At 32.3% G+C, this 14876-nt stretch overlaps 1 protein-coding gene across 1 annotated transcript in view; it reads right to left on the bottom strand.

Annotated features, from left to right (window-relative positions):
• The window catches only part of Slc6a15 (solute carrier family 6 member 15), a 55855-nt gene that overhangs the window by 19442 nt on the left and 21537 nt on the right, over positions 1 to 14876 (bottom strand). The window contains exons 2-5 of the mRNA XM_004867532.4: positions 6653 to 7118; positions 3133 to 3290; positions 2653 to 2779; positions 1382 to 1563 (exon numbers count right to left, since the gene is read on the bottom strand). Coding sequence (XP_004867589.1) covers positions 1382 to 1563; positions 2653 to 2779; positions 3133 to 3290; positions 6653 to 6941 — 756 coding nt within the window. The 5' untranslated portion in view covers positions 6942 to 7118. The remainder of the gene's footprint in view (positions 1 to 1381; positions 1564 to 2652; positions 2780 to 3132; positions 3291 to 6652; positions 7119 to 14876) is intronic.

Genomic DNA, 14876 nt, shown 5'->3' on the forward strand with positions numbered 1-14876 from the left:
GTGCTTCCATATTCACTCCTTCAAAGAAAAAACAATATTGAGATCCTTGCAGGAAGGTAAATGTGAAATCAACTGGAATTTACAATTTTACAAGTCTTCAATATTTTTAATTAAATACAAAGTAACAGAAAGCAAACATCAGACCAACTTCTACCCTTCTGCTTCCTACTCCCAGTTTACTATTTGGTAGTAATAAATATAACAGTTAAAGAACATGGATTAAAGCATTGCAGTTAAAGAACCTGGATTCCAGATTTAGATAGATCAGTGTTTTACTTGCAATATTGGGGCTTACTTTCCATGAAATTTTGGGCAAGTTATATAATTTATTAAACTTTTTTTAACAGTAAAATGGGTCTGAGTGTAACAATTACTTCTTAAAGAGTTATTTTTTGAAGCATAAAAAGTAGTTATCCATCCCCAGAGCAAATTAAACATGCATTATTGTCTTCTAATATTATTGTTTCACAAATCATTGTCGGAATCATTCTTGCCATAATTATTTATTATCACTATTATTATTACTACTACTACTATTTCTATCTATGCTAATGATTATGAGTTAGCCTGAAAAGATAGATGATCACAGCTTCACTTTAAAAAAGAATGCATACAATATTAAGAGATGGAGAGAAGAGTGAACAATAAATTCTTGCCTTGGTACAGCCAAGAGACACATAGAGAGCTTTAAAACAATATCAGTAGTAATGAGAAAATGCATTATGAAAGCAAGATATCTACCAAATAACAATTGCTTTATGAATGCATCCTTTAAAACAATTACAAGAAGAAATCAAAGTATCCAGAATTTACTTAAGGTCTTTTCAACTACACCCTTTTAAAATTTTCAGTTTACCTGTGTTGGCGTGGCCTTTAGTCATTTATATTGCTCTGAATTCCTTGCTGAGATTATCATAACTGCCTAATGATATTCAGAACATTAAGAAACACACCACACTAAACTTTTCTAATATTATTTGTGCAAGTATGGCTTGGAGTATCTAGAGCAGAGAGGAATGAATGATCTAAAACAAAAGAACTGAATAAATCTTTCATTCTACCACTTTCTCCAGCTTCCATTTTTGTAACTAATTGGTAATCAGAGAACTGAATCAATAAAGTCAACTAAATAAATAGGAGAAGGAAAGACCTTTTAGGTATGCACAAAAAAATTAGATTTTGTTGAAATAAGGAAAAATTATACATGAAATTAAATTTTACTATAAAGAACTTATATCTTTATAAACACCACTTTTCACCAGTCTTTAACTACCTAGAATGGAAAGTTACATGCAGCTTGTCCAGGGATTTGTAAAGCCTGGGGAACAGGGGTACCAGGGAATGGCAGTTAGAAGAATCAGGAGGGCCCTAACATACTCACTTTTCCAGAAGATTGAATGCCTTTGATCATTGCCAAGCAAACCATGACCCAGGAAGCCAGCAAGCAGATCGTCATTTTCCAGTTTAAGCCCCCACTTTCAGAAATGGAACTGGAAATATCCAGTGCTTCTCTGTACCAGTAATAGGTGGTGGCAGAACTTTTTTCACATTCCGGCTCTATATCTGTAGAAAAAAAGTAACACACAATCATTTCAGACTATAAAGTAACTATAAATGAGACAGTCTTTTTCCCAGTAAATCAGTGAACTAGTTCTTAAGATTTCCTGGAAAAGTACTGCCATTTAACAATGGCACTTAAATCATAATGAATATTAAAACCAAAAAATTCAACAGAGCAATTTGAAATATCAAAAGATATCCTTGTTACAAGTTTCTAAAGTAAGCATATGTGAGCTTCTAATGAAAGTAAAATATATGCCATTTGTCACCCTCTCATCTTCATAATTATCTGATTAACACCTGAGAGGCACTGCCAAATATGCAAAAGGACACATGCAACTTTTGAAATAAGCCTAGTCCAAAGTGACTTTATTGTTCTATAAATGTAAAATTAAACTGGATTTCAGATTTACTACATGAAAACAATGCAGATCATCATATTAATAATAATTATGTGTTGAAATGATGTTTCAGATACATTGGATTAAATAAAATATCTCCCCAGTTTCTTTTTCCTTTTATTAAATACGGCTACTAGAAACATTTAAACTATGTATCTCTGTTTATTCTATAGGAAATTGTTCTTTATATCCTAAGATTTTAAAATATAAAACTATGAAATAATTGATTTAAAGGCATAAAAGCATTTGATTCAACTCAGTTCTTTTTATACTTTTTGTAGGTTGTAATAAAACTGTGTGGCATCAATCAAGGTGTACAAAATAAAAGACTTGAAAAGTTTACAATGGAAGTTTGTATTTTATCATAACGTCCTAGGTGCAGTAAGGAAATTGGAAAGAACTAGTAAAATTAGGTCATGCCAAGTTTATCTCTTAGAGCATGCCAATCCTAAAAGAGAAGAAAATCGCTCATGATACAATACTGAAAGATTTCTCCATGTTATTTATTTATTTATTTTTGGTACCGTGGATCGCACTCGGGTCCTTGCGCTTGCGCAGCAGGCGGCGGAACCACTGAGCTAAATCCCCGGCCCTTTCCATGTTATTTTTAATGAGAAAGATACGGGAGATTTTTGCCTTTACCGATATTATGGTTTTTAAATAAAGATACACTACACTGTACATGTCTTACAAGTGTGTGATGCATTTTTCACCAAAGGACACTGATCCCAAGGTAGAGGTTGCTGAAAAGACTGAGAAAAGTAAAACAAAGTCCAGCCAATGATGACGTTGTAGTAGAGAGCCACAAAGTAGCACACCTGCAAAACAAAATAATATCATTACATTAAACTTTCCATGCCTCTTCCTTTAAAAAGGGACAAAATGCATAGAATTAGATTTTTAAAGAATTCTTCGCATTTTATTTTTTATTTGAAATATATTATCTTTTCTTAAAAATTAGTCTCTCCACAGGGATCAGAACATGTATTAACAAGAGTGAGCTCTACCAATATTTATAGCTGTTTTGTATATGAGTCTATACTCCTGGAGTGTTTATTGAAACGTGATCTAAGAGTTGTGTGGCGACACACTCAGGTGTTTCATTTAGCAGTAAACTAGACCATTCCAAATCTTTCAAATATTATAGCATACATCACACCAGAAAACTTACTACACAACTTGCAAATCCAATCCCGCCCAGTTTGGGGCTTATGTAATTCCACACACCGATGCTGCCACGCCGGATTCTCTGACCCACAGAAAGTTCCAGGAAGAAAAGGGGAATACCTATTACCATAAGTAGTATTAAATATGGTAAAAGATATGCACCTACAGAGACAAGAAAAAAAGATAGATTATACTTTCAACAGTCGCAGTAGAAAATACACTAATTCTGATTATTTTATAAAAGAAAATATTTGCATTTATTTATGGTAAAATTACAGAAGTCTTTGAAGAAAATGTAATTTCAAAATGAAGAAAATATAATTTTGTTACTTTAACCTTTCAAGATTTTGTCTGAATTTGACTACTACAAAAATTTCTAATAGAAATAATTATGATAAAAGGATATGTATGGTTTGTTTCATTTTACTGAAAAAAGAGCTTTATACTCCAATAAAATAATTTATGCCTTAAAATTGCTGAAATAGCTATCACAAACTTCTACAAAATTTTTCAGACAATCTTTATGAAGTCATTTAAGTATTATCTACACTCGTTCATATCATGCATTCCAAATCTAATAAATGAATTACATATTATGATATTAAACCTGACATTTTGTTTCTGAAATAAAATAATACCATAGAAAGATAAAAACCAAAAAAAAAAAAAAAGACAGAAAGAAAGCAAAATAACTTCCATCAGAGACAAATGTCATTTTTCTTACATGTATTTCATATAAGAAGTGTACTTTTCCAAAACTATTCAAAGGGGTGGCAAAAGTGACTGAGAAAAGTAAAATATTTAATGTCTATTCTCAAAAATGTATGTATTAGAGTGTTATTATTCTTGTGAATAAAACTTCCATACTTAAAGAAATAACTATTTTCCAGTTAAATTACATATGTAGATTTATGAGTAGCGTACTGATTTTAAAATCCACAAAATAGGTGGGCAATGTAAATATTAAATTCAATTAATCAGACAAAGAAAATACATGAGAATAACTATACAAAGTATTATTAACCTCTAAGGAGGAATTCCTACATGGAAATTTCTTATCTGAAATTTTGTCTAACCAGGTTCTGCCAAGAGTAACAGTCACGTAATTCATGGTTCTAATTTTCTCATTTTTATGAGGTCATTTATTAGATTTTTCCTATTTTAAAAAATTTTTAATGTTATTGAATACATCTGAAAGCTATTCAAATTGTTCCAGCAGTTATACAGCTGAATAAGTGGAGTAATAGATTTTTCAAATTACTTACATCAATATCTCTAGATATCTATAAAAATCTCTGTATATAAGAATTTCTCTGAACATAGTGGTTCATACATAATATCTAGCTTCCTATGAATTATTTTCATTCTTTCAAATTTAGTTGATTTGTCAATAGGCAATGTAATTTGTTTCATAAGCTTATAAAACAAAATTATCAAAATTCTAATTCTAAAATGATTAGAACATTCAGAGATTGCTGAAAGCGTTTCCCAAGGGATTGATAGTGAACTTGAATATCTATCTACAAAACTCTTAAGATTACGGGTGGGTTTATACGCATGTGAATGGCCAAGAAGTAGACAGAGGGAATTAAAACTGGACTCACTGAAAATCTTTCCTCAGTTATGTGTGCAGGACATGCTATTGATCACTAAGCCTTTTCTTCCAATTCAAATTACTCTAACGTTAGCTTTCATATTTAAAATATTAAATATTTTAAAATATTTAAAATAGTCGTAGTTAAAATATAATGTTTACTATTAAAGTATTTACTATTTTCCAGGTACAGTTCTAACACATCACCTCCAGATACTCATTTGTTCCTTATAAGAACCCAGTAAGTACAATTAGTACATGTGTGCAAGCCTGAAGAAATAAGGCAACTTGTGGAAGGTCATGTGGCCAGTAATATGGAAAACAGCCATGTCTCAGTGAAATTGACTCCAAATTTGACTTTATCATGCTCTGTAGTGTAACATTTGCTGTGCTTAACCATTGTCCTTTAAGGTTTTTTTGTTGTTGTTGTTTTGGTTTGGGGGTTTTTTTGGTGGGGGAGGGGGTACCGGGGATCAAACTCCCACCCTTGTGCTTGCGAGGCAGCCGTGGTACCACTGAGCTAAATCCCTGGCCCCTTTCAGTTTAATATCTTCAGACATAACAACTTGTAGGATCAATTACTTTTTTTCTGTTATTCAGAAAATAATTATAATTCAAATGATTCAACAATCAAGATCTTGGTAGTTTCAGGCTATTTGGCTACATAGCTAGATGAAAATTCCATTCCATATTGTATGCAGAGTACAATATTTGATTGACTTAACAGCCATCTTGAAATGATAAGATCCATTGGTATTTTATAATACATGCAATACTGCTCTCTGATATTTGCACTTAGAAGAGAGAAAATAATACTAGGAAGGGCATTTTCTGCTCTCTCTCTCTCTCTCTGTCTCCATATATATAATATAAGTAATATTTCTTAGTGAGTAAGAACAATTTGCATCTGAATGTTGATATTATTTTATTTGATGTAGGATTTGTAGACTACAACTAAATTTTAGGAGAACACATTTTTATTCAGTCACAGAGTGGAAATAAATACAAAAACATTCTATTATTTGTGTGACAAAATGCACAATTCATTACTTAGCTTTTAGTCGCATAGCTTAGCAGCTTTCACATACATAGTTAATAAAATGTCAACAGGAATGTTAATTTAATACTCAGTTTGATACTGTAGAATTAACCTGATATATGAACAATTTCTTCCTTTGGTTAGCTATCTTTCCTAGATTTTTATGAAAAATTTTGCTAAGTAATCCTTGGTATTTATGCACAAATACAAACAGCAAGAATATCAATGATGGTGAAGCTAAGTTTGTTTAAAATTAACAATCTTAATTTTTAAAAAGTTTTTAACAAAACATTGTTTTAAGATACTACAGGATTGAAAATCAAAAAAGTCAGATTTCTAAGGATAGACTAGGACTGAAGTTATATTAATTGTGCAGTTACATTCTTTCTACTGGGTTCTAACAGTTCTGGTTTATATATAAAAACTGTACTCATTCTAAGTTATGTGGAAGCTTTGCTTTTCAAAGAGTGAGGCTGCTGAAGATTCAGATAGTAAATCATGGAAAGAGAATCCTGTTTTTCTTCACCAATATTGTCTTATATTAGAAGTTTTAGGCTCTTCCTCAAAGGAAACAACAGGCAGGCATAAGGTTGTAACATCTGTTAGAAAAGTTCCAGTCACAAATTCAAAGATGCTTATAGCATCCACAGAAAGAGTTTGAGAATGTGTTACCCTTAAATAATCCCTGAGTATTTGTAGCATCCCGATTTGCTCCTATGGAAACCTAATCTGAAAGCAGAGTTGGTGTCACTTCCCACCAATCAATCTTGTAGCCTTGCAAAGAAATTCATAGGTTCAAAAACAATGAGATCATAGCAGCTATAGGAGCTATATGAAATAATCAATTACAGTTTATTACAATACTTTATCATATGAAATAAACAAACTTACCACCCCCATTCTTCTGACAGAGGTATGGGAATCTCCACACATTCCCTAAACCTACAGAAAATCCAACTTGGGCCAGGATGTATTGTAGTTTATTGTTCCAAGCTGGTCTTTCATCTTCAACTTCAGGTCCTTCTTCTGCATCTGTATCTTTCTCTTCTTGGACATCAACAATTAGTTCACTCTTTTTAAAAGCATCATCAGCTGAGTCTTCATTGGAAAGAAGGTCTTTGACAGACTCAATAACCTCATCATCGAATTCTCTTTTTGCTACCTTGCTATTCTTAGGCATTGGAAGTATAGGGTGTATTATTCTGTAAGACTCCCTTATTGCAAATGTGTTAAATCTTTTCTTAAAAGTGCTATTTGATATGAAGTAAAGATCGAGGAGGATATCAAATAAATCCTTGATTCAAGGTGATAAAGTATTATGGATCCTGAATCTGTATGTCCAATATTCTGTAGATACCTGTAAAATTATAAATTAAAATGTGATAATACTTAATGATGAAAATATTAAATATATTGACCCTTTCATGCTCATTTTTATGATGGACATTTTCTACAGAGTACAAAACATATGACTGTCCTTGGTCTTTTTTTTTTTTCCTTTTTTGAGACAGGGTCTTGCTATATAGTTCAGGCTGGTCTTGAATACACTGTGTAGCCCAGCCTGGCCTCGAATTCACAGTGATCCTCCTGCTTCAGCTTCCCAAATGCTGGGATTACAGCTGTGTGCCACCATGCCTGGCTGTCCTTGGCCCTTCACAGTTTAATATTTCCAAAAGTATAAGAATCAGAAAAGCATACTTGAGTGTCATATACATTTTCTCAAAACTTCTTCCTTTTCGCAAAAATCTGGTTTGATCTCAGATATACCCTCAATGCATATTGTATATTATGTTCATTAGTTATTTAAAATTTTTGATGCTTTTTCATAATTCTTTTTTTCTCCTCACTAACACAGATCTTTTCCTTTACATCTCATGTTTTGTTTTGACACAGTCATACATATAGCTGTGAGGCAACCTGTAAATGCTTCCCATCATCTTTTCTTTTCACATTTTCCTCATTCCTCACCCACTGGGTCCCTTAATATTAACTGGTGGAATCTTAGGGAATACAATCATTAATGAAATACACAGTGTCTGCTTTTAACAAGCTTAAAGCTACTAGAAAGAAAGATATATCTTAAATAATTATACTACATTGGATAATTTAAATGCTCCAGTATCGTTTCAATGGGAAGGATCAGGAGTGTTGGAAAAAAGGAACATGAGAAATGGACAGAAAGGGTGGCAACATGCCAAACATAAGGAACAGTGTAAACAGAGGTGGGATGGAGTAAAATTAATGATATATGTGTGAATGTCCCTGACTGAATAGAAACACTCATTTCTAGGAGTTTTGTCCCTTTTCTTATTTGTATATTGCATCTCATATCCTTTTCTCCACTCAGACACAGACCAAGTGTCCAAAACACGTTTACAGGCCAAAGACATTGGCTGTTTTAAATGGTAAGGGGTCAAGAGACGGAGAGACAGGGGAGGGAGGAGAAAGAATTTTACCAAAGGAATTAAGCGTGTTACATACATGAACCAACTCCACACAAGGAATGTAAACAATATGTACTGCAAATATGTAAAATTTTTTAAAAATAACTAAACATATGAATACTTTCCTTCAAAGCTGGGGTAACCTTAGAATTCTGCCAATCATGGCTGGAAAACTTTGGAATTTCTTGATAGAACTGCTCTTAGAATGACATTAAAAGTCAAAGAAAATACCTCTCATACTCCCATCTATAATCTTAATGAGCAAGACAGAATGCTGGATAATCACTGGGTGTGCTGGTACATGCCTGTAATCCCAGCACTCAGGAGGCTGAGGCAGGAGGATCGCTGATAGTCCAAGGCCATTTGGGGCTACATAATGAGTTTGAGTCCAACTTGGACTTTGTGCATAGCAAGACCCTGTCTTGGGGAGGCGAGGAGAATACTGGATAATTCAATGGAGGTGAAATTAATTTCACCATGCACGTTATTTGTTACTTCTAGGTTTAGATGTTGATTTGTGTCCAAAATTAAAATCTATACCCTAAGAACAAACACTTACTTATTTAGGATTTGGGGAGGTTTAAGAGGAAATTGTGAAAGAAATACTAAAAAGGAAGAATTTCCAAAATATTTTGAGTGATAGACATATCTCTACATTAAGCGAAAAACTCACAAAGATTATTTTGAAGAAGCCAACAAGGTTTTGATAGGTAAATAGTTCACAAGTTTTGGGGGGTTGGTATTACACTATATCACTTACTTTGTGTCATTTACCCTAGACATCAATAAATATTATTTGCATAAATAAATACAACAATTGAATAACTGAAATGAGCTAGTTTTCCAAATAATTTTAGCTGAAGGAAAACCACTTGACATATAAAATGTATCATTTGTGAGACATGAATTAGCCTTTTTACCCCTCTATATTTATTGAATTATCTAATGATAATGGGGTTTGGCCAATTAAAAATTGGCATATGGATTAGAGCATTGTTATTAAGTCTGACAGTCTTGGAGTTATAGCCTTGCATTCTTAGTTATTAATTGTGTAACTTGTCATAATTATATCTTAACCTAAATTTTCTCAATAACTCAATAAACAGTACCAGTACATATTCCTTCTTCTCTCTCTCTCTCTCTCTCTCTCTCTCTCTCATGCAAACAGGTATTCAAGTTTAGAGATATTATTTCACTAAAAGTATCCACAATTTTATAGAGAAAAAATTTAAAAGACATTGTTAATCATGATCTTGGCCAAAATAATTACCACAAAAATTGTTATATTTCTTTTACATGTATCTGCTCTTTGGAAAAAATACATGAAAAATGAAAAGAAAAAATAATACCTTTGGATACTAATGCATGTTTTCTACATATCAAATAAAAAATAATCATTAATTTATAGGAGATACTTTGGCAAATTTACACTTAAAAATTCTGATCATAAGGCCATATTTTTATTTAAAAATCAGTATCACTGCAAACAATTTAAACATGTTATAAATATTTTAAATGCACTTAAATGTATACATGTGCATTGTATAACACAAAAATGTTAGAAAACCTTATAAAATTAAATAGACATTAAAAAGGACTTAAAATATGTATTTGTCTGCATTCAGAGCTTCTATTCTATTAGGAGCAAAAAAAATTATGGAGCATTAATGCTATTAAAACTAAAATTCTTTAAGCTCTCTTTTCTTGGCCTGTTTGTTAACCTTTCTACCTCTTGTATTTCTATGAGGTGGCTGTTGAAAGACATGAGAAGGGACTACAGTTAACACTGAAATGTTCACATAAGTCTGGGAAGGAAGACTCAAGCTTGGAGAATGTCTTTGTTTATCTTACCATGATATTTTCAATGTTTAGGCTTGTCCATCAAATGATGGAACTGGAAAAGTTATCATGTAGTAACTAAACAAGTATTTGGCAGTATTACATATTTTTGTTTGTTTTTAGTCCAAGATGCTTTATTCACTAAACAGAAGGAACTTGTTTCTTGTGCTCTGACTTTACAGAGCCAAAAGTAATCTTAAAAGTTAAGTTTCTGAACATATTTGTAAAAATTAAGTTCAGAGAAAACAATTTGTAAGCCCAGTAAATTTCAAATCTTCAAGACCTGACTTTTTTGAAGTATAACAGTTTTTATGAATTGGAAAGCTTCCCTGAAGAACTTGCTCTATCATTACAGACCATAAACATAGACTGAAAAGTGAGTAAGAGACTGACTGTCGTCAAAGCGTATTACAATGGTTACATCTGGGAATAGAAGAGATGAAGCGGGATTGTTGAGGAAAGAAGTGAAGTAGAGGGTGACAGAGTAAAAGTACTTAAAAGGTCATATGGATGGTAGTAGAATTGGTATCAAATAGCTATACATCATTAGCTAACTGATGAGTCAACTGGTGCACAGCAATCACCCTCTGCTCTTCATCTGTGCCTAGAAGCTGAATTTGTTTTCATCACTGTCCGGTAAGGGTCTCCTATCTACAACTGCACAAAAGAGTAGATGTCATAAAATATTGCATATGAGCAAAATAGCGCCCTCTGTCTGTATTTTGTAAGTAAAATTTTATTAGAAAGTGTTTGTGCATATTACTCACCTTTCTGGTGGCTAGGACAAAATACCCAACATCGACAATTTAAAAAAGGTTCAACTTGACTCATAGTTTCACTAGGCTCAATCCATAGTTGGCCAGCTCCAAAAGATAAAGTGTATGACAGAGGAAAGATGCTCAACTCATGGCAGCCAGGAAGCAAAAAGCAGGGAGGAGCCAGGGAAAAGAACACAGCCTTCCAGCCCATGCTCCCAGTAACACGTTTTTTCTTACCAGGCCTCGCCTCCTAACATCATATTTGAACTCCTCAGTGAATTAATTCATTGATGAGTACAGAATCCTCATGATCTAATTAGTTTCCAAAATCCCCACCTCTGAACACAGAAGACTTTAGGAGAAAATTCTAGATCTTAACCATGACACCATGCCATATGTTTACAAATTGCCTGTGGATGATCTTGTCATGTAATAGTAGTGACTTTTATTGATTACAAAACTTAAAATATATATTGACCCTTTTACCAAAAAAAGTTTTCTAAACTGTCTTCCAAAAAATAAATCTGAATCAAAGATGTGAAGATCCCTATTTCAGTCCATTTATATGTATGGTAATAGATATATTTTTTTAATGCCAAGATCAGCTTTTCCCATTCAAAGATGAGTAGTCTTAAAGAAATAATATTTTTTTTCATAGAACAGGTCAATTAAGGGGTGGCTCTTGAGAGAAGAAGAAGCATAAGCAATAGGCAAAGTAGGATATAAACTACATATCAGGAAACTGAAGCCACCAGAGTTTCAAAAAGATCATTTATTTTAAAAAGAAAAGTGAAATAAAAGATCAACTAGAAGAAAAAAGTCAAGTGGTCTATCACAGGTAAGAAATGTGAGGACACATCTAAGGATTTAAAGTCACAGTAGAAATAGCTAAAACAAAAATAAACAGAGGACAGCCTTGCAGAAGCTTTTCAAAAAAGAAATGAAAAGAAAATATATTTTAAAATAATGTACACAAAAAGCTAATGGAAACTGAAATAAAGGTGATCCAAAAAACTTCTAATTGCTGTATCTAGAAAAAACATGAAACACTAACATAGAATAATATAGATTTTACTTAAAGACATACCTTCAAATCATAATAACAATAGAAAGATAAACAAAAATTATGAAGATAAAAAATTTCTGTGTATTTCAAGCAAAAATTTTAAGGCAGAAATAAGACTCCATAGAATACTTGATAATATCTATAAACACTAAAGAAAAAATATGGGATTATCATTTTTTTTCATGTTTTGATATCAAGGATTGAACCCAAATAAGTTACATCCCCCACTCTTTTAGTTTTGCATTTTTGAGACAGGATTTGACTAAGCTGGTAAATTGCCTAGGGTGGGCTTGAACTTATGATCCTGCTGCCTCACTCTCTCAGAGTTCTGGTAATTATAGGCATGTGCCATTATACCTGATGCAATGTCATGAAATTTATATTAAATCATTCCAATTATAAAAGCTATGGGCAAATATTCCTATCTAGGAGTCATGGAAGGAAGACTATATAAAAATGAACTTCACATGGGCCAGGGATTTAGCTCAGTGGTTTTGCTGCGTGCTGCACAAGTGCAAGGACCCGAGTTCGATCCCTGGTACCAAAAAAATAAATAAATAAAGAACTTCACTAAAGAGAAAAAATAAGAACTTTAGTACCAAGAATACCAAATTAAAGGAGAGGAGTGAACATAAATTTAAGTAAGTAAATAAAGATTATAATCTGTATCAATTATGTTGAGGCAAAAATATAAATTAAAATTTAAAAAGAATATAACAGAATAAGAAATTAAAATGGAAAGAATAGAAAGATATGAAAGTGTGAAAATGTCCTTATAGCCTGTAATTCATGCAGGAAATAAAAGATACTGTTTTAACACTAATGGTCTAAAAGAAAATAATGACTTAACCTCTTCCTGTTTTCAAATAATCTTTCTTATTTAAATACAATAGTGTGTTGTAGTTATTGATATTCCTTGATGTGAAGTGATGTGTTGGTACCAAACATTTAAGTCTGAGTTTTAGGGGCATATTGTTTGAATTCACATCTTAGCCCCATCATTTATGGTTTTATGACTTTTGCTAAATTACTTAACTGAGCTTAAGTATCTAAATTAGTAAAATGAGGGTAATGTTTATCTTTGCATAGATACCAGCACACTGAGAGAATATATTATACATTATTTTATTACTGTCATTACTCTAATGATTATATGATACTACTGCTGGTTTGTTGCATACTATTCTATTAAGGAGAATATTAAGTCCCAAATCAATGCTACATGTTTTAGGGGTTTTTTGCTGCATACCAAGTCACCTCAAAACCTAGCAGTTTTAAAAAGCAACTTTATTTGCTCATGATTCTTTGGTTGAGCAATAAAAGCTAGCGATAAAAGCTAGGCTTAGATGATCACCTGTTTGTTCTGCCAACTGTGCCTTGGGTCACACCTACACTGTAGTCATCTGTCAGGTCCAGAGAGAGTGGATGAAATGAAATGGTCTACCTCTCATTCTGGAAGGAGGCTGGCTCTCAGCCAGAGTATTTTCATTCTTCTACATGCAGCCTCTCCCAAATACTAGTTCTGTCTTGCTTATGTTGTAAGCTCACATATCCAACTATAGCCAAAAGAAGGTAAGACCAATAAGAAAGTGTTATTAGTGCCCGTGTATCACATTTGGTAATATTTCATGGAGCACAGTAAGTCTCACAGCTAAATACAGACTGACTTAAGAGTAGAGAGATAAGTCCCTGTTCTTGATGGAAGTAATGACAAAGTCATATTGCAAAGAGCAGGAGTGCAGAGAAGAGAAAAATATTGTCACTATCCTTGAAAATATAAGTATCTTTGATTAATTAGATTCACCTTCCTGAAGTCTGAATTTCAGGGGGACAAGAGATCAAAATTTGGCATCTCATTCAACTCCATCAAAGACCTTGTGTTCAGGAGTAGCTGCTACTGTAGTCATGGATCCCGGTTCCTATGGTGCATAGCTATTTTCATTCTTGCCCTTTTCCATCTCATTTCCAAGCAACTTACTATTTCTTTGAGCCTTTGCAATTTTGCCAATAGTTATTTCTTTTGCCTGTTACCCAGCATCAGTTTCTGAAACTTACAAATAACTCTAAGTAGCACATTTATAAATATGAAACTATTAATTTATTTCTATTCATCTATGTATATGAACATAAATATCTAAAAATGATAAAACTTTATATTATCTAAACTAAGGCTTTTTTTCTGATTCTCTCAATTTTGTATTGCTTTAGTTACCTTTACATTTAATTTGTCAATATAAATCCATTTTGAAGCAATTAAAACTAGATCCAGAGTTTTTTTTTAAACAACATCATAAATTCTGAACTCTGGATTTCAACTTCAAATTTATGTGTTCTTTTTAAAGATTATTTTAAATCAAGGTCCTTGTTTTTCCATATAAATGCTAAAATCACCTTGTCAATTTCTCCTAAATTTAAAACTAAACTACACCTGTTGGAATTTTAAATGGGATTACACTGATTTAATGGATCTATCTGGTGAGAATTGACATCGAAAAAGCTGAACTTTGCAATTGATGAACTTGGTATATCTTTTCTTTATTTATACCTGCTTTAAATTCTCAACAATGTTTCAAAGATTCCTATGTACCTGCATTGAATATTTATTGTTAAATTTGCCTTTGACCAGTTCATGGTTTTACATATGACTATAATTTTTTATTTAAGTCGCAATTATTTTTGTTAGAATATGGCATAAATTGAATTTTTTAAGATACAGGCTTTCTGTCCTGCAAAGATCCTAAGTCAAAGTTTTTTTAAAGATCACTTAGAATATACACTTACATGATTGACCCATCCATGAATAAAATTAATTTAACACATACATTTCCAATTATTTACCTAAAATTTCTTTCTACTGATTTATTTAGTGGCTAGGATATCCATTAAAATATTGCACACAAGTCAGCTAAAAATAGACATCTTCAACTATGCCCCAATGTTATTGGGAAAGTACTCAATATTTCACCTGGGTACAATTTTATTTGAATTTTGTTTCATAGATACCCTTT

This window comes from Heterocephalus glaber, unplaced genomic scaffold (genome assembly GCF_053883595.1).
Source record: "Heterocephalus glaber isolate CG9 unplaced genomic scaffold, H.glaber_assembly_v1.0 deba00001572, whole genome shotgun sequence".
Classification (NCBI taxonomy): Eukaryota; Metazoa; Chordata; class Mammalia; order Rodentia; family Bathyergidae; genus Heterocephalus; species Heterocephalus glaber.